Raw genomic sequence first — 18,718 nt, 5'->3', positions numbered from 1 at the left:
TACAGATGTGTTTTTGGAGAAGTGTCAAATTGCCCACCGGCGGGCACTAATGCCGCTTTTCCACTACAAACGCGGCTGAGCCGTGCCGTGCTGAGTCGGGCTGAGTCGAGCTGAGAGGGGCTGTTGGACTTGCATTTCGACTACAACCGCGCTGAACCGTGCTGGCTGGAAGTGGGTGGACACATTGGGTGGAGTTAGCAAAAGTGGGTGGACGTCAGGTGATGTCGTTAAGCAGCGCAAACAGTGACATCAGTGAGCTTTTAAGCGGTAGTCTCACGACCCGGATAGTAAACAATAAACATGGAGGACATGGAGTCATTAGTGTTGCTGGTCTTGGTTCTGTGGCTTGTTGTCACCGACAACGCGAACAGATACTGGCAAGAGCATATTGAGGTATTTCACCTGACGTCACAGGGTCACGTGACGCCCCGGTGTCCGCCATTTTGGATGGCAAGCTAGCTAATGTCAACAACAGTAGCTGGTATGTTACTGTAGCAATGTTTACGTTCAGTCATTTGGATGACTGTTAAAACCTTTCAGTCTCAAGTTTTTCCTTTACTGGATTTACTAGTTTACTGAGCCAGCCGGCCCCGGAGCGCTAGCTAGCCAGCCAGCCGGCCCCGGAGCACTAGCCAGCCAGCCGGCTCCGGAGCGCTAGCCAGCCAGCCGGACCCGGAGCGCTAGCCAGCCGGACCCGGAGCGCTAGCCAGCCGGCCCCGGAGCGCTAGCCAGCCGGCCCCGGAGTGCTAGCTAGCCCCGGAGCGCTAGCCAGCCAGCCAGCCGGCCCCGGAGCGCTAGCCAGCCAGCCAGCCAGCCCCGGAGCGCTAGCTAGCCCCGGAGCGCTAGCTAGCCAGCCAGCCAGCCTGCCCCGGAGCGCTAGCTAGCTAGCCAGCCAGTCAGCCGGCCCCGGAGCGCTAGCCAGCCAGCCGGCCCTGGAGCGCTAGCCAGCCAGCCGGCCCCGGAGCGCTAGCCAGCCGGCCCCGGAGCGCTAGCTAGCCAGCCAGCCAGCCCGCCCCGGAGCGCTAGCTAGCTAGCCAGCCAGCCAGCCGGCCCCGGAGCGCTAGCCAGCCAGCCGGCCCCGGAGCGCTAGCCAGCCAGCCGGCCCCGGAGCGCTAGCTAGCCAGCCGGCTCCGGAGCGCTAGCCAGCCGGCCCCGGAGCGCTAGCTAGCCCCGGAGCGCTAGCTAGCCAGCCAGCCAGCCCGCCCCGGAGCGCTAGCCAGCCAGCCAGCCCGCCCCGGAGCGCTAGCCAGCCAGCCAGCCCGCCCCGGAGTGCGCTCAGTAAACTAGTAAATACAGTAAAGGAAAAACTTATCACGGGCCATGTCTCAACAGACTAAGAAGTTATTTCAATGACATTTAATAACATTTTGTTTATCCTGAGGACCGAAAGTAAATGAAAATGTGAACAAATCTTAGCTGTCAGTGAACAATCCTGGTGGAAGCAGGTAAACGTCGTTCTCTAAGCCTGCTAACCTCAATTTTTGCAAATATCTCTCCCTCTGCTCGCCCTGTAAATGCCCTACGTAGCTGGATAGTGAAGGTGTTTTCTGCATCTCGCTCCTTTTTCTTTTATGTTTTTCGTTTGTCGCCTTCCTCGCATTCAAACTGATTCGAGCCGTGCCGTCCAAAATGGCAGCGTCACATGACTTGGTCACGTGAGTGAAATACCTCAATAGATGAGGCGAGGCGCATAAGGCTTCAGAAATTCTCGTAATTCGTAATTCTTCTCCTTCCGGGTTTGCGGTGTTTACAGATCCCAGCGTGCTCGCGGGGTGTGTGTGGGCATGTGAGGACACTCCTCCTCACCAATCAGTGCACAGGGAGTGTCTGCTCACACCCCCAGCCTCACTCAGCTCGGTTTGGCTCGCTTCAGCCCCACTCCAAAACGGTGCGAGTTTTAGGGGCTAAGCAGGGCTGAAGCGAGCTGAGTCGTGCTCTTTTTTGGTAGTCGAAACACGAGCCGTGTCGGGCTGAAGTCAGCTGAAGCGAGCTGAAGTGAGCTGAAAAAGGGTAGTGGAAAAGGGCCATTAGACTCCAGAGGGTTAAGACCTGTTAAGTGAATCCTGTAGCCCTGTACTACCTTCTTAACTGCCATGAATGAAACTGCCAGTTAAGTTGGAACAGTTCTTTGTAAATAGACATCAGTATGTTGCAGATTGCAGTTTATTCCCTTTTATCCTGTTTTACTGGTTCTTAGTAACAGCTCTGCCACTTGGTTTACCACAATGTCCAGCAGTTTATTACACACGTCACATGCTAAAGCTTTTTTTAAAATTTGTTCTCACCTAAAACTCTAGATGTACTGTAGGAAATGCTCTTTTGTTGAACGATAGATTGGTTGCATTGGATTAGCGTTACATTTTAAGGTATACATATTGTATTAGGTACAAATTTGCTCCAATAATAACATTGGATTAGTATTACATTTTAAGGTATATGTACTGTATAAGCTACAAATGTTCTACAATGATTGCACTGAATTAGTATTACATTTTAAAGTATACATACTGTATATGCTACAAATTTGCTACAGTGGTAGCACTGGATTAGTGTTACATTTTAAGGTATGTTGTTTCAGTGTGCGAAATACCCATCGATATTCGGGGGGGTCCCCATCTCCGAATTTTTGCGCAAAAAATTTTTTCTTCAATGCAAAGTTGTAGGCCTATATTACAGTGCAGACGCAATAACAAATGCTACCTATCTTGGCGCGTTTACAAAAGCGACTGAATAAATGATAAAGGTTTCGTCACGCAACCGGTGCACTTGAAAGCCTGCAGTGTGACCAATTGTATGACACTATTTAACCATCCATTTAGCGATTATGATCATTTAGATAGATACGTCTTTGTGCAAATACAAACTCAAGGTGAAAAAAAAACCACCACAGTGGATGCTACAGACAGCCTACAACAAGCCACACAGCACCACGGCGGGTGCGCTCTTTCTCTCTCCTCTTTCTCTCGCACACACACACACACACACACACTCACGCACACACACAGGCCAACGCACACACAGGCCAATGCACAACCACCCCACTTCTCCGACTACAAGGCTAAGCTGCTTCAACCAACCACAAGGCCCACAATCAGATCTTTCACAGTTCAGTCACTGCAAAGATTGAAAATTAGCCTCTTACCTTAAGTTAGAATAGACCAAATATGCCTTGGCTCAACTTCTTGTGGTTGCCGTCCTGGTTTCCAGAATGAAGAGAGGCCAAAGTGTGCTAGTGATACACTCTGTAGCTTTCGCTTGCTAGCCATTTTCAATACGGTACTCAACTCAACTCTATTACCTCTATCGTCTGTTTGGCGCGTGCACCTCAGCGCATGGCTAATTTACATACGGGCACTAGACAGCTGGCTCGCTTGGCCAGTGATTGAATTCTGAATAGGCCTATGGCATTGTGAGCTTAGAAAACATTTTAACGACCATTAGTAACAATAATATGTACTATTATTATTTTATTTTATTTATTTTAACGAAATTTGAGACCCCCCCAAAATTTAGCATTTGAGGCTTTCAGGGGGTCTCATGGGTTAATCGGGAGGGTCGGACCCCCCCGCACCCCCCCATATTTCGCACTCTGTGTTGTTTGTCCTTCTGGGGGGGAAGATTACCATCTTCACTGGTGTCATCAAACATCCATTGTTATTGTTGAATGTGTTCTTAGGTGGCTGATGAAGCCAATCTTTGCACGGAATGACCGTGAAAGAAGATACTCATGGGCAGAGGTGGTGCTGTTTTCCCAGGCTTTATGTGCTGCACGTTTTGCCTTGGCCATGACAATGCACTGCTTTTCGTAGCTAGTGGCACCTTTGTTCACCATGGAGAGCGATTTTGAGCAAGGGTCTCCCAGTTTTCATGGTTGAGGTCAAAGTCTTTCAATGAGGCTTTGAGCGTGTCTTTATACCTCTTTTTCTAGCCTCCACATGCTCAAGCTCCATTTGCCAGTACTCCATGCAGGATGCACATCAGACATCCGGGTGACATGACCAGCGCAGCAAAGTTGAGTCATACGAAACGTTCTAAATATGCTGATCATACCTGACTGTCCAAGAACTTAGGTGTCTGGGATCTTGTCTTGCCATGTTATCTTCAATAGTTTGCGAAGGCAGCTGAGATGGAAGCAATTAAGCTTCTTTGCATGTCTCTGGTGAACAGTCCAGGTCTCAGATGTGTATAGGAGGGTAGGGAGGATTACTGCTCTATAGACCTTGAACTTGGTTGAGAGGCTCACTCTCTGGCATTCCCACACTGATGAATGCAGCTTTCCAAAGGCAGTACTGGCCTTGGCTATTCTCATGTCTGTTTCATCATCGATATGTATACAGCGAGACAGGGTGCTACCAAGGTAAGTGAACATGTTCACAGCTGAGAGCTTCACCTTGTTCATGGTAATGACTGATTCTTGGGATGTCTTTCCTGGGGCAGGTTGATACATCACCTTTGTCTTCTTCGCACTGATTGTAAGTCTAAAGTTAAAGTTATTTTCAGGTATATATACTTTATAAGCTACAAATGTGAAGGTTTTATAGAATTTATAGAAAATGTATGCTTCTATATGTCCACATGAAATGGAGGTTGCCTGTGGAATCTGTTTTATGAATCTGGATGTGCTCTCTGGTTGCTCACTGACTGGTCCAGCAGTGTCTTTGCTTGGCTCAGTGAATTAAATAAAGGATTAGATTAATGCTCAGGCTGGATTATAAACAAATTTGTTTCTTGTTTAGTAACCACCCCACTTGAAATACAGAAAAATAGAGGTTTCTTGACAGTACCCTTGAACCTGGTGCTGCTGAGGCAAAGCATAATTGTTTTTGCTGTAATGAGTACTTTCAATGGTGCTGCAGCTCAGAATATTCATGACCTGTCTCTGCCAAGCCAAGCGAAGGTTATTAGGTAAAACAAAATTCTCATCAATTCAGATTTGGTATAATGTAAATCAGCTTGCAGAGGTAGACTCTGAAGACTTGTATGCAGAGGTAATTATGCTTGGGGCTCTTTTTTTTTTTTTGCCTTTTAAATGCATCTGGAGATTTTTAGTCATCGGTAGAATGATTTCCTGTGAGAAGGAATGCTTTCAGTGTGTGTGTGTGTTTATGGGCATCTGCAGGAGTGAATGAATGTGTATGTGTGAAAAACAACTTTTTTTTGTCTTCCACTCTTTTCACAGATATTTTCCTCAAAAGTTTCCCAGTGCAGCCTCAAGACCTCAAGGACAAATTGTTCATTGTTGGTGAGGGAGAAGGAGGCCTCTCTGATGAACACATTGCTTCTCTCAGGAGGTATGACAAAAAAAAAACACTATGCAAATCCATAACTGATAACAGTACATATCCATTTAAATATATAATAACACTTGTGAACAGAAGCCCCTTTGTGATTTTCATTTCTTACCTGCTGAAAAGCCCATTTCAGCAACAACTTGAAGTACATCAGACTTGCTAAAGCAAAATATTTGAAATACAGTAAACTATAATCATCTACATTGCATATGGTTAACTTTTATATAATTTCATTCTGAGATGCATCAGTTCAAATGTCCACTAGTTATCTGTAAGGCAAAATGCAACAATGATAGTCCGGCTACAACAACTGTAGGATGTCAATCTCTCTGTGGATGCAGTTTGAGCAAAGCTACTGTATTAGATTTCGAGAAAACATGACAGGTCTGTATTGCAATCATCTGACAAATGCTTGGTTCAGGTTATTGATATCTCTGCTTCACTTTATAAAGTAAATGATGCTGCCTATATCTGCATTAGGGATATTAATCCCTAATCTAGGGATTATTATTATCCCCCACCCAAATGAAGTTTGGCAGGGGATATAGAAACGGGTTCCGTCCGTCCGGTCACGTTTTCGTTTCCGGGCCATATCTTTAAAACTACTGAAGATATCTTCATGAAACTTTGTATACATATCAAGCAACATGTGAACTGGTGCCTTTTGCTATTTTGGATTTTTGAAAAAAAAAGTGTTTTTCAAATTTTTCCATTAAAAAATAGATTTTTACTTAGTTTCTAAGAGCAATGTTCATTTCTGGAGCATACTGTATATCCAAAACTATTCATGATATGAATTTGAAACTTGGTATACATGTTAGCAAGGTGATGTAGATGTGCCTTTTCATACTAAGGAATTTAAATTTTTCATGTTTCCATGGAAACAATTTCAGACTTAGTGTCTCAGGTTAGTCTTAGGGGTAGATTTGTTTCCAGAGCAGAACTTGAAAACTATGAGTGGTGTGGTCTTGAAAGTTGGTATATGTGTTGATTAAGTAATGTATATGTGCCTTTTGATACTAAGAAATGTGAGAAATTTTAATTTTTAGCTCACCTGGACCAAAGGTCCAGTGGACTTACTGTATGCCATGGGCTGCTGAGGTCAGTGTAAAGAGGTAGTTGGTTTCCTGCAGCAGAACTTGAAAAATGTGACAAATAATATCTTGAAACTTGGTGTATAGGGCGGGGGATATAGATGACTCTGTCTTCTTGTGGTTTTAACATTATCCACAACTTTCAAAAACCTTTTATGGACTTAGATGTAGCCCAAAAAAATGCAACCAATAGATAGATGTAAAAATAGAAGCAGCCTTTTTGAAGCGTGTCCTTTCAAAAATACTGTAGTCTCAGACTTGTAAACGACCTTAATGGTGCCAAAAAGGCAAAGTCACTGGTAGTTCATGTCAGGGGAAAAAAGGTAATGGAAGCATGAGTCTTTCTTTTATGCTAATGATAAAGCGCATATGCTGAAACCTTTTATCAGAGTGGCTCAATGATTAAACTTTTATTAGTTGGTATTTGAAGAGACAGAAACTATTAAGTAAGCTGGAATAAATGCTTTCTTTGCTTGGTTGATTTTCATTTTCTAGAAACATCTTCAACAATGCCTACAGGATATACCCACTAGAAAGAAAAGGGCACTCTAAAGTACAGACTGTGATATTTAGATCCGAACATGATACATATTTGCATGGGCTTCAGGAACACAATCCATATAGCTACAGTACGTGCACAGCACGGGCTGCAATATTAATGGATGTTGACTGTAGAGTTTCCACTGCTCAGTGTAGGTGCGTCCCATGGCTCATGAAATAATTAGATCTTTGGTTTGGATTAGAAACGCTAAAACGGCTGTGAAACGGGTGTATTTGTATCTGAGTTCACTCTGGGTGTACCATTAAGTGGAAACAGCAACAGCTTGAACGATTTATACAAGGTGACGAGGACCATTATCCCTACTTTGATTTTAATCATCCCTCTATTTCTGGGGTCACTTTAAAAAAAAAGTAAAAAAAAGGGAATAGGTACACAGCCAGTGCTTTATGGGTTCTCTGGTTCATACTGGAAGATGGATCGGAGACTTGAAATCAGCCCTTAAATGTGAATCCAGGGTGTGTTCCCAGGCTTGCACCCAGAGTTTTCGTGGGATTGGCTCTGCATCCACTGAATCCCTGATCAGAATAAACTAATTATGGAAAATGAACAAACAAATGAATATGATTATTATTACAAACACTTTGCCTTATTGATCGTTCTTTTAGCAAATGTGTGTAAATTTGTGCATAAGCGAAACCAAATTAATATTTTTCACTAGATTTACAAAATTCTGGAAACTGATTTTCTTCATACGCACATGAGTGTGCATGTTGATCACCAGTGATGTGTAAAGAGCATTTCTGACACTGCTCATTTGCATTTAGTGACACCCAGAAAACTCCATAAAAGGTCAAGCAGACAGTGCTGGGAGCAGTGTAACAACACCTGAAGAGCCTCAAAATCTTGAGGCAAATTACAAAAAATGTGAATTAAGTGTAAATTAATTGAGGTGAAAAGAAAGTGGTATGACATGAAAATGTAGGAGAATAAAAAGATCTATATTATACCCAGGTGATCATGCATACCAAGCACGCCACACAAGCAAACCATGGTTTTCAAATTGTTTTAAATGTCTCAGCTGAAGTGCTGGAAATGTTATATAGTGTTTAAAGAACATGCCATGGAAAACCAAACCGATTTATAAGCCAGCTTTCATTCTCTGAAAAAAATCATACAGATCTTCAAATGTCCTTTCCCTTATAAGAGTAAGCTTAAACTTACATGAGTGGAGGCACTTGTTTACGGTTTATGACTGTATGCAGACAGACCCACCCATCATCTGTTTATACGGTGGCATTTCTTTGTTAGAATTGAATGACCTGTTTTATTTGTATTAATTTATGTGTTTGTGTTGGCTCACTTTCTTTATTTTACCAGTAATATAAAAAGACGGGGTTTCACAAAATATTCATGATCGTATTCTTAGTCCCTGTTCTAGCCACATGAAGATGTGGTTTTGACTACAGAGCACTTCTATAAGTCATTCTGGATAACGGTGCTTCTTAAATGCTATAACTGTAACAAAAATAAACAATTTAAACTCAACATTCCCATGAGCTAGCTTTGTGGTTTGGCGTGTCCACCTCTTGACCAGGAGATTGCGAGTTCTACTTGCAGTCGGGTCGTACCAAAGACCGTCATAAAAATGGTAACTACTGCTATCTGGGAAGGCATGCTGCAATACAGATGTGAATACGGAGTCAAACTCTCGTGGTTAACAGAGGACCAGCTGCCCACTGTAACTCTAGCTATGTAATGGGTGAGCGGCCGAGGGCTATAGAAACGGAGAGCGATGCTGCCCAATGTGCCTTAAGGGCCCGGTTAGTACTGGGATGGGAGCCTGCCTGGGAAGATCAGGTCCTGGCATGGGAGGGACTTTGACTTTTAAACGTGACATTATATTCCAGATGTATAGTACAGTGCAAAATTCTTTGGCACCCTATTTTTAATGTTTTTTCATACAACCCCGATTCCAAAAAAGTTGGGACAAAGTACAAATTGTAAATAAAAACGGAATGCAATGATGTGGAAGTTTCAAAATTCCATATTTTATTCAGAATAGAACATAGATGACATATCAAATGTTTAAACTGAGAAAATGTATCATTTAAAGAGAAAATTTAGGTGATTTTAAATTTCATGACAACAACACATCTCAAAAAAGTTGGGACAAGGCCATGTTTACCACTGTGAGACATCCCCTTTTCTCTTTACAACAGTCTGTAAACGTCTGGGGACTGAGGAGACAAGTTGCTCAAGTTTAGGGATAGGAATGTTAACCCATTCTTGTCTAATGTAGGATTCTAGTTGCTCAACTGTCTTAGGTGTTTTTTGTCGTATCTTCCGTTTTATGATGCACCAAATGTTTTCTATTGGTGAAAGATCTGGACTGCAGGCTGGTCAGTTCAGTACCCGGACCCTTCTTCTACGCAGCCATGATGCTGTAATTGATGCAGTATGTGGTTTGGCATTGTCATGTTGGAAAATGCAAGGTCTTCCCTGAAAGAGACGTCGTCTGGATGGGAGCAAATGTTGCTCTAGAACCTGGATATACCTTTCAGCATTGATGGTGTCTTTCCAGATGTGTAAGCTGCCCATGCCACACGCACTAATGCAACCCCATACCATCAGAGATGCAGGCTTCTGAACTGAGCGCTGATAACAATTTGGGTCGTCCTTCTCCTCTTTAGTCCGAATGACACGGCGTCCCTGATTTCCATAAAGAACTTCAAATTTTGATTTGTCTGATCACAGAACAGTTTTCCACTTTGCCACAGTCCATTTTAAATGAGCCTTGGCCCAGAGAAGACGTCTGCGCTTCTGGATCATGTTTAGATACGGCTTCTTCTTTGAACTATAGAGTTTTAGCTGGCAACGGCGGATGGCACGGTGAATTGTGTTCACAGATAATGTTCTCTGGAAATCTTCCTGAGCCCATTTTGTGATTTCCAATACAGAAGCATGCCTGTATGTGATGCAGTGCCGTCTAAGGGCCCGAAGATCACGGGCACCCAGTATGGTTTTCCGGCCTTGACCCTTACGCACAGCGATTCTTCCAGATTCTCTGAATCTTTTGATGATGTTATGCACTGTAGATGATGATATGTTCAAACTCTTTGCAATTTTACACTGTCAAACTCCTTTCTGATATTGCTCCACTATTTGTTGGCGCAGAATTAGGGGGATTGGTGATCCTCTTCCCATCTTTACTTCTGAGAGCCGCTGCCACTCCAAGATGCTCTTTTTATACCCAGTCATGTTAATGACCTATTGCCAATTGACCTAATGAGTTGCAATTTGGTCCTCCAGCTGTTCCTTTTTTGTACCTTTAACTTTTCCAACCTCTTATTGCCCCTGTCCCAACTTTTTTGAGATGTGTTGCTGTCATGAAATTTCAAATGAGCCAATATTTGGCATGAAATTTCAAAATGTCTCACTTTCGACATTTGATATGTTGTCTATGTTCTATTGTGAATACAATATCAGTTTTTGAGATTTGTAAATTATTGCATTCCGTTTTTTATTTACAATTTGTACTTTGTCCCAACTTTTTTGGAATCGGGGTTGTACAAACTTTCTTATAGATTTCTATTTTATGACTTCTACATTATTGAGTCAGTACAAAAACATTTTAGAGTTCCAAATGTTGGTTTTCCAGCACAAAATTAAATGTTACAGAAAAAAATAATTGTATCTGTGCAGCATATTCCATAAGAGACCACTTTTCAGATTAAAAAAGAAAACACAATGAAGGCTACTGGGTTTTGGTGCAAAATTAAGAAGCAAGTCAAAGTGTCCAGAAGAACTGTGGCTGGTTCTGAAAGATGCTCAGTAAAACCTACAGCTCATTTCCTTATAAAACTGCACTCACTGTACCTGAGAGTACTATTTTTCTTTTTAAAGCAGCGGGTCGTCTTACACCAAATATTGACTTTTTTCATTTATTATGGCTTACTGCTATTTACAGTATTTTTTAAACATTGAAACATTTCATTTCAGGGCGGCACGGTGGTGTAGTGGTTAGCGCTGTCGCCTCACAACAAGAAGGTCCGGGTTCGAGCCCCGTGGCCGGTGAGGGCCTTTCTGTGTGGAGTTTGCATGTTCTCCCCATGTCCGTGTGGGTTTCCTCTGGGTGCTCCGGTTTCCCCCACAGTCCAAAGACATGCAGGTTAGGTTAACTGGTGACTCTAAATTGACCGTAGGTGTGAATATGAGTGTGAATGGTTGTCTGTGTCTATGTGTCAGCCCTGTGATGACCTGGCGACTTGTCCAGGGTGTACCCCGCCTTTCGCCCGTAGTCAGCTGGGATAGGCTCCAGCTTGCCTGTGACCCTGTAGAATAGGATAAAGCGGCTAGAGATAATGAGATGAGACGAGACATTTCGTTTCATTTTTTTTTTTTAAGCTAGTTTTGGTCTACAGAATTTCTTTACATGTACCTCAGACTTTTGCACAGTACTGCATCTAAATGTAGTAATCTATGCCATTTATCTGGGGGAAAAAAAGTTTGATTTGAAGTTGATTAGTCAAGGTTTTCATGAGTTAGTCTTCTTATGTGTAAATTTACACACACTCAGGAGCACGAGTAGGATATGAACTTTTTTTTCTGAAATTATGGGATTTTCATGAATACAGTACCTACATGAATCTCTTGTGTAACTGCTTCTGCGAATGACTTCTGAATAAGTCTATTCATATCCAGCTTCATGAATGAGGCCTACTGTCTGGCAGTGATGTTATAATCTCCATGCAAGTACAGTTCAAAGTCAGGATAATGGATACTGAGACAAGAATTCATAGATAATTCTGAGATAGGCCTGTCTTGATTAGTGTTACGACCTTCATTTACTCTCAGTACCTCTGATATTGGACTAACGGGAAGTCTGTATGGTAAGAAAAAATACTGAGTAGTCATGATCTCATCTAAATCTAAGCAAGTCTCAAACAAAACTAGTTCACAGTATACAGAAAGACTTCATGTATGTTAGCTCTACATAAAACCAAAATACAAATTATGTATTACATGCTATGAGAAGTTTCTTATTAGAACATATAATTCACTTGCATTATTTATTAGGTATGTGCCCACTCCAGATGATATAGAGATGTACAAGTCCTATAAAGGAGATGTGAGCAAACTGCACATGGTTGATCAGTACATGATGGAGGTAAGCCTGCTGAAATTTTCTTTCTTTCTTTCTTTCTTTCTTTCTTTCTTTCTTTCTTTCTTTCTTTCTTTCTTTCTTTCTTTCTCCGTCCAGCCGTCCCACCACTTACCTACCTACCTAATAGGGATATAACTACATGATTTAGAATGACCAGATAACCTTTATACAAATACTATTACTATTTCTTTTATTATTGTGCTTGAAAGTTTGTGAACCCTTTAGAATTTTCTATATTTCTGCATAAATATGACCCAAAACATCATCAGATTTTCACACAAGTCCTAAAAGTAGGTAAAGAGAACCCAGTTAAACAAGTGAGACAAAAATATTATTCTTGGTCATTTATTTATTGAGGAAAATGATCCAATATTACATATCTGTGAGTGGCAAAAGTATGTGAACCTCTAGGATTAGCAGTTAATTTGAAGGTGAAATTAGAGTCAGGTGTTTTCCAATTAATGGGATGACAATCAGGTGTGAGTGGGCACCCTGTTTTATTTAAAGAACAGGGATCTATCAAAGTCTGATCTTCACAACACATTTGTGGAAGTGCATCATGGCACGAGCAAATGAAATTTCTGAGGACCTCAGAAAAAGCATTGTTGATGCTCATCAGGCTGGAAAAGGTTACAAAACCATCTCTAAAGAGTTTGGACTCCACCAATCCACAGTCAGACAGATTGTGTACAAATGGAGGAAATTCAAGACCATTGTTACCCTCCCCAGGAGTGGTCGACCAACAAAGATCACTCCAAGAGCAAGGTGTGTAATAGTCAGCAAGGTCACAAAGGACCCCAGGGTAACTTCTAAGCAACTGAAGGCCTCTCTCACATTTGGCTAATGTTAATGTTCATGAGTCCACCATCAAGAGAACACTGGACAACAATGGTGTACATGGCAGGGTTGCAAGGAGAAAGCCACTGCTGTCCAAAAAGAACATTGCTGCTCATCTGCAGTTTGCTAAAGATCACATGGACAAGCCAGAAGGCTATTGGAAAAATGTTTTGTGGATGGATGAGACCAAAATACAACGTTTTGGTTTAAATGAGAAGCGTTATGTTTGGAGAAAGGAAAACACTTCATTCCAGCATAAGAACCTTATCCCATCTGTGAAACATGGTGGTGGTAGTATCATTGTTTGGGCTTGTTTTGTTGCATCTGGCCAGGACGGCTTCCCTTCATTGATGGAACAATGAATTCTGAATTATAACAGTGAATTCTAAAGGAAAATGTCAGCACATCTGTCTATGTGAAAATCTGATGTTGTTTTTGGTCATATTTATGCAGAAATATAGTAAATTCTAAAGGGTTCACAAACTTTCAAGCACCACTGTAGAAAGGTACACAGGGCATCTGGTTGAGACCTAGAGATATGCATCAGGACGAGGATCCTGCAGGACTCAAACAGGCGGTTTTTCATGTAGGCATGAGTGAGTGAGCTTGTGGGACAAAGAAAGACCACGTCGAAGGATGCATTTACAGTATTTATTTATGACATGCTGACAGTGCTGGCATTTCTACCTCTGAGTGTTTTTTTTTCGTTTTCCAATATTTCCACAGGCGTAGTAGAGGGGTTCACATTTATTATTAATAATAATAATAATAATAATAATAATAATAATAAACCCTTCTGTTTTAGGCCACACCCACTTCCAAATACAGATACAAATATGTGATGCAGATATGGCATTTTTAAAAACAAACAAACAAACAAAAAACCCCAAACAAACAACAAAACCCTCACCTATATATTTAACTGTCTATCTAAATATGTATTTTTCAGACACACACACACACACACACACACACACACACACACACACACACACACACACACACAAGGTCGAAGGTGAAGTTGCTTTTGGTGATTATCCAATTTTAGGTGATATCCAGCATCTTTCCTCAACACCTCCTACTTTGTTTTTGAAGAACCCCAGTTACACTTCACCTGCTTGGGTGACTGTACCCATGTGTGCCACTGTTTCACATGCATTTTTATTTACCATAAAGGTCTCTGAATTCATATTTTATTTACTTATCAGTGTATTGAGTATTTCCACTATTCCATCAGCAGCTGTGCTTTTTATGGTCGTGTTTGAGAGAGAGAGGGAGAGAGAGAGTATGTGAAAGACAGACATCTGACCATCTTTATCACTGGGTGTCATTTTCTCCACAGTTGTGTAACATCCCTTACCTGAGCACTCGACTGGACCTTCTGCTAACTCTCAGAGAATTGCCCATCAGCATTGAAGACCTGGCACCGGTCAGTGTGTGTGCCTTCTTGCACTTGTTCTTCTTCTTTCTTGGTTCTTCCGTCCGTCATTCACCTGTCAGCATGGCACACGCTGTGATTTACACTGCATTTCTTTTAGATTGTGGTACTTTAGCGGCAAAAAGCTCCAAAGATGTAATCATTATTCCTAAAATGCGGGAAAGTGGTGGAGGGAAAATGTATGCATGTGCATGAATATCAATAAATATGTGTGTGTATGTGTGCGTGTGCGCGTGCATGTGTTTTGTTTTGCAGTTAGTAGTGCATTGCATAGATGATTATGATTGACAGCAGACTCATAACTAGAAATTGGAAAGTGTGAAGAGGATTTTGCTTTTCAAAATTCAAGCAAATGTGTGAGAAACATTCCCAAAGATAGAAAATAAGAAGCTCACTAATGCAAAAAGGTATAGTCTGGCACACAGCAGGGTCTTGAAGAAATAAATGAAATAGACTTCTGGGTAAAAAAAAAGTAATGCATTAATCTATAGTGGCTTTACTTTGGAACAATCTGCACTTAGAGCATGGTGAGGTGTTTTTTTTTTCTTCTTTTTTTTCCTAATGGCCAATCTCTTCAGCGTCCTTCAGATCTTATATTAAGGGAAGAGAGCTAAGGTGGGGGCCAATGAACGACTGGCACCACGAGCAGCTCGATAGCCTTCACTTTGTGAACAGAGACAGAAAGAAGTTGCAACCCCCAATTCTGCTTCCATTTCCCAGCTATTTTCAAAGTTAGGCTTTGTTGGAGTCTTTTTGTTTTTGCCAGCCCTTTCTCTTTATTTTTTCTTTGCTTTCTCATTAGATGCACTCTCTGCACCAAAACACCCTTCATTGGATGAAAGTGCAATGCTCTGGAAAAGCAATGTGTTGGGGTTTAGTTTTCAGGATCCTCTGTACGATAACAGGTTATGAATCCTGAGAGACAGTTGTCAAAAGCCATGTGTGCGTTTTAGGAAGGGATTTGTCTGAGATGATGGGACACAGCAACGGAAGTGCAATCGACTCAACATTTGTGTGGCATTGAGGTCATATGTTTTATCCACAGGGATTCACGGTTATTAAAGTCACTGTGTACCTGTGACTACCTGTTTTTTTTGTGTGTCTTTATTGTGTGACCTATTGACTTCCAGACAGGGGGGTTGACAGGGATTATTGTATCTGTTCAGCTAACGAATTTGTGCCACTGGTGTTCTAGGTGTCTATGGTTACAGCGATGCATATGTAATTGATATAATCATGAATAAGTTGAATCAGGTTCTTGAGGCTATTTAGGAGATCAGGATGGGTGTGTGACAGAGTGGGCCTCATTTATCAAACCGGATACAAACGAATTTGATCGTAAATTGTTCACAGAGCGTTTATACAAGAAATGCTGTTACCATGAAAATCCAGTTAGTCTGGAAAAATGATTATACCCTATGTTTCTGCTATTGAGTTTGTGTCTGTTTACTGATAGGAAACTCACTTAATGCAAGCCTCAAATGATTGGCTTCAAAGCTTATAATTAGTGATGAGTTACTGTGATTTTATACACGGATTAAATCACACATTTCTATAATGTGCATGAATTTAATGTACATTTTGTGAAACTCAGCCATTTCATATTAATAACTTAAATGCTGAAATGGCTTAGCAACATTACTGGAAGGTTGAGTGCACATCACCCTTAAGAGTCATTCTTTCATTTATTATTTGTCATTTTGTCACTTTAGATCCAGATCCATGTGGGTTTATTAAATCGCAATTGCAAATTGCAGTTGTTAAAGTGAGGGTAGGTCATTTTGGAGGAACCAGCTAGATTTTAAAAGCATCCAAACAAAAAAGTCCCACACCCTTCTTTCAAAGGCGCTCCTCCAAAACACATGAACGCACACTGCCTGACTACTGCTGGAGGATGAGTCTCAAAGAGAGAGAGAGAGAGAGCGCATTGGGGAGGAGCATAGCACACTGTTGTTATATCCAGCTACTTCATGTCTCTTTCACATGTAAGAAAACATCTAACATTATTATAATGAATGTAAACAACAAATATGGCTATTGTTAGTACTCACAGCTGTTGACTACCTCACTAACTTTAGCAATATGTCTGTAATATTTCTGCCTCGCCTTGTGGAAGACTGCAGTCATGCGAAATATGTGCATGGGCAGAGAGTGTATAGGTAGACAGGTAGGCCATCCAGTCATTTGATTTGGGCAAAATGAAATGACTGAACAGGCTTTTTACAACTCTATGACTGCTAGAGATGACAGATGTTTTTTTTTTCTTTTTATAGTCAGAGTATTTGATTTATTCATTCCTGTCTGGATGTAAAAATAATTTCAAGAAATATAACAAAAATGCTTTTAAAAAATTACATACCCTAGCTTTAAGCAGGCAGCAAACATCAAAACACAGTGGGAATCTAAAAATAGTCAAATATAGCATCAAAGCACAGAAATAGCAATCAGGGAAAACGCAGAACCTGAAAATGCTGAGAGACTTCATGTTGAACAACTGAACAGTATGTGCTACAATCTAGGAAGTAGACAGGAATTCCAGCGACAGTGACCTCTGTTGGCAGGGAGGGGTATGATCCTGGACTGATGTGAGTCACTTAATGTATTTAAATTAGTTATGCCATGCTTGGAACATGTTTGATAATGAACGTGTGATTGACATTTATCACCATACACACTTGAGTATGAAGAGAATCAGATAGTACTTTTTAGTTTGTTTTGGCCTACGAAAACTTTTACACAAAACTTTTGTCAAAAATTCCAAAATGTTTAAGCGTTCTCAGTTGTCTGCTGCTACTCCAACTTCTAATTGCAAATGGTTCACAACAGAAATCAACATGCAGGATACTGCATAATTTTTCACCAAAGTGTGCGGCATTTGCGATGTCAGACAGTTCAGTCGTTGGAAGGTGTAGGTGGAACACAATCTGGTCCCCTGTGAAAGATCTGTACTGTAAACAAGATCAAGCCAAAGCTATTTTCATTACTGGCTCAAAATCCATAAGGATTGTCAGCTATACTAGACATTTTAAGCTTGCAACATTAAGGCAGATTTGCCTGCCATCTGACAGACAGGGTGCTCGGCTGAGAAATAGGGCCAGCTCGGCTCAGGGAACAGCGAGAGCTCTCCAGGTGTGACCTCCTGCATCTCAGTCTCAGCGGCGGCACCAGTGGCAGCTCCAGCTGGGTTTGGAAACCCAGACTTTCACTATTCGTAACCCTCATGTTCCATTTACTACCTAGCACTTTTTGTTACAGCTGCTTTGGTTCATAACAATATAATTACTCAGTATATATTCAGTACTACATTTAGGAAAACAGGCATGCAGACCTTTTGTAAAAGCTGGTGTATGCACTCAGGTAAGAGTAGAAATAAGATGCTGCAAATGTGACTGGGATTAAATAGTATTATTCATCTACATATCTGTCAAGGCCAGTCATTCTGATCACGTTTCTCCTCAGGTTAAATAATGTGAACATAATCTCTATAATGTAATTTTATTAAATAAATATTTGGGTTCAGTAGGTAAATGGAACCAAGCACATGTGGTTTCACTTTTTTTTTTTTTAATTACTAAAATCTTTTGACAGGAACATATTAAAGATATGTGGCAGGTAAGCAAAGGAGACAAAATGGAAAGGAAGCACAAATATGATATTTGAAGGAGAGGTATTTTACAGGGCAGTGGTCTTTGGTCAAAGTAATGCGCAATAATGTACAATAAAATAGCATGGTAAATGTAAAAGCAAAAAAACAAACAAAAAATCAGACAATGCTAAAATTGCATTTAAAGGATAAATGAGAGAACTTTAGTTAATCCTAGGCTTTATTCAGTTATTTATTTATTCATATTTTAAAGTCTAGATGACTGCAATTTAAGAGTTGAACATCATCGCATTTAATAAAGTTTGAGACCAAAACAGATGGTGATTTCCACTAAGAAGGTCAAGTTTGTCAGAGACAAGTGTACCTACTGTATACATGCAGTGCAGCAGATAGTCTTGTGTTTTATCAAATTAGCCTAAACCTATGTTATAAGGATGTATCTAAAATAGCATAATCCACACAAACATGCTCGGTCATATAATGTTATTGCATAAGGGCATTTCTTACATTTCATGTACTGCTGTATTTATGTAGTGTAGTTGAATATACTACTAACTGTGGAGTAGTTAGATAGATAAATAAATAAGTAAATAAATAAAACACAATGCAAATTCATGACGCTTTGAATCGGTGGAATAAAAAATTAATCATAATTATTATGACACTGCATAATCTCTTAGTTTTTCCAAGCTGTAATTGCATTATTTAGACAGCAGAAGGTCTAAATAGTGGGAATGCATGTGACTTCATTGTAGCCCGAAGTAACAAAGCTCTAATGGTGCAAAAAC

The 18,718-nt window shown here is 41.0% G+C and overlaps 1 protein-coding gene across 3 annotated transcripts in view; it reads left to right on the top strand.

Annotated features, from left to right (window-relative positions):
• The window catches only part of LOC132896514 (uncharacterized), a 165,323-nt gene that overhangs the window by 98,081 nt on the left and 48,524 nt on the right, over positions 1-18,718 (top strand). For all 3 annotated transcript variants that reach the window (XM_060937402.1, XM_060937401.1, XM_060937400.1), the window contains exons 9-11: positions 5,180-5,291; positions 11,964-12,054; positions 14,231-14,317. In XM_060937402.1, the coding sequence (XP_060793385.1) occupies positions 5,180-5,291; positions 11,964-12,054; positions 14,231-14,317 (290 nt within the window). The remainder of the gene's footprint in view (positions 1-5,179; positions 5,292-11,963; positions 12,055-14,230; positions 14,318-18,718) is intronic.

This window comes from Neoarius graeffei, chromosome 13 (assembly GCF_027579695.1).
Source record: "Neoarius graeffei isolate fNeoGra1 chromosome 13, fNeoGra1.pri, whole genome shotgun sequence".
Taxonomy (NCBI): domain Eukaryota; kingdom Metazoa; phylum Chordata; class Actinopteri; order Siluriformes; family Ariidae; genus Neoarius; species Neoarius graeffei.
This window is presented reverse-complemented; position numbering and strand designations above follow the sequence as displayed.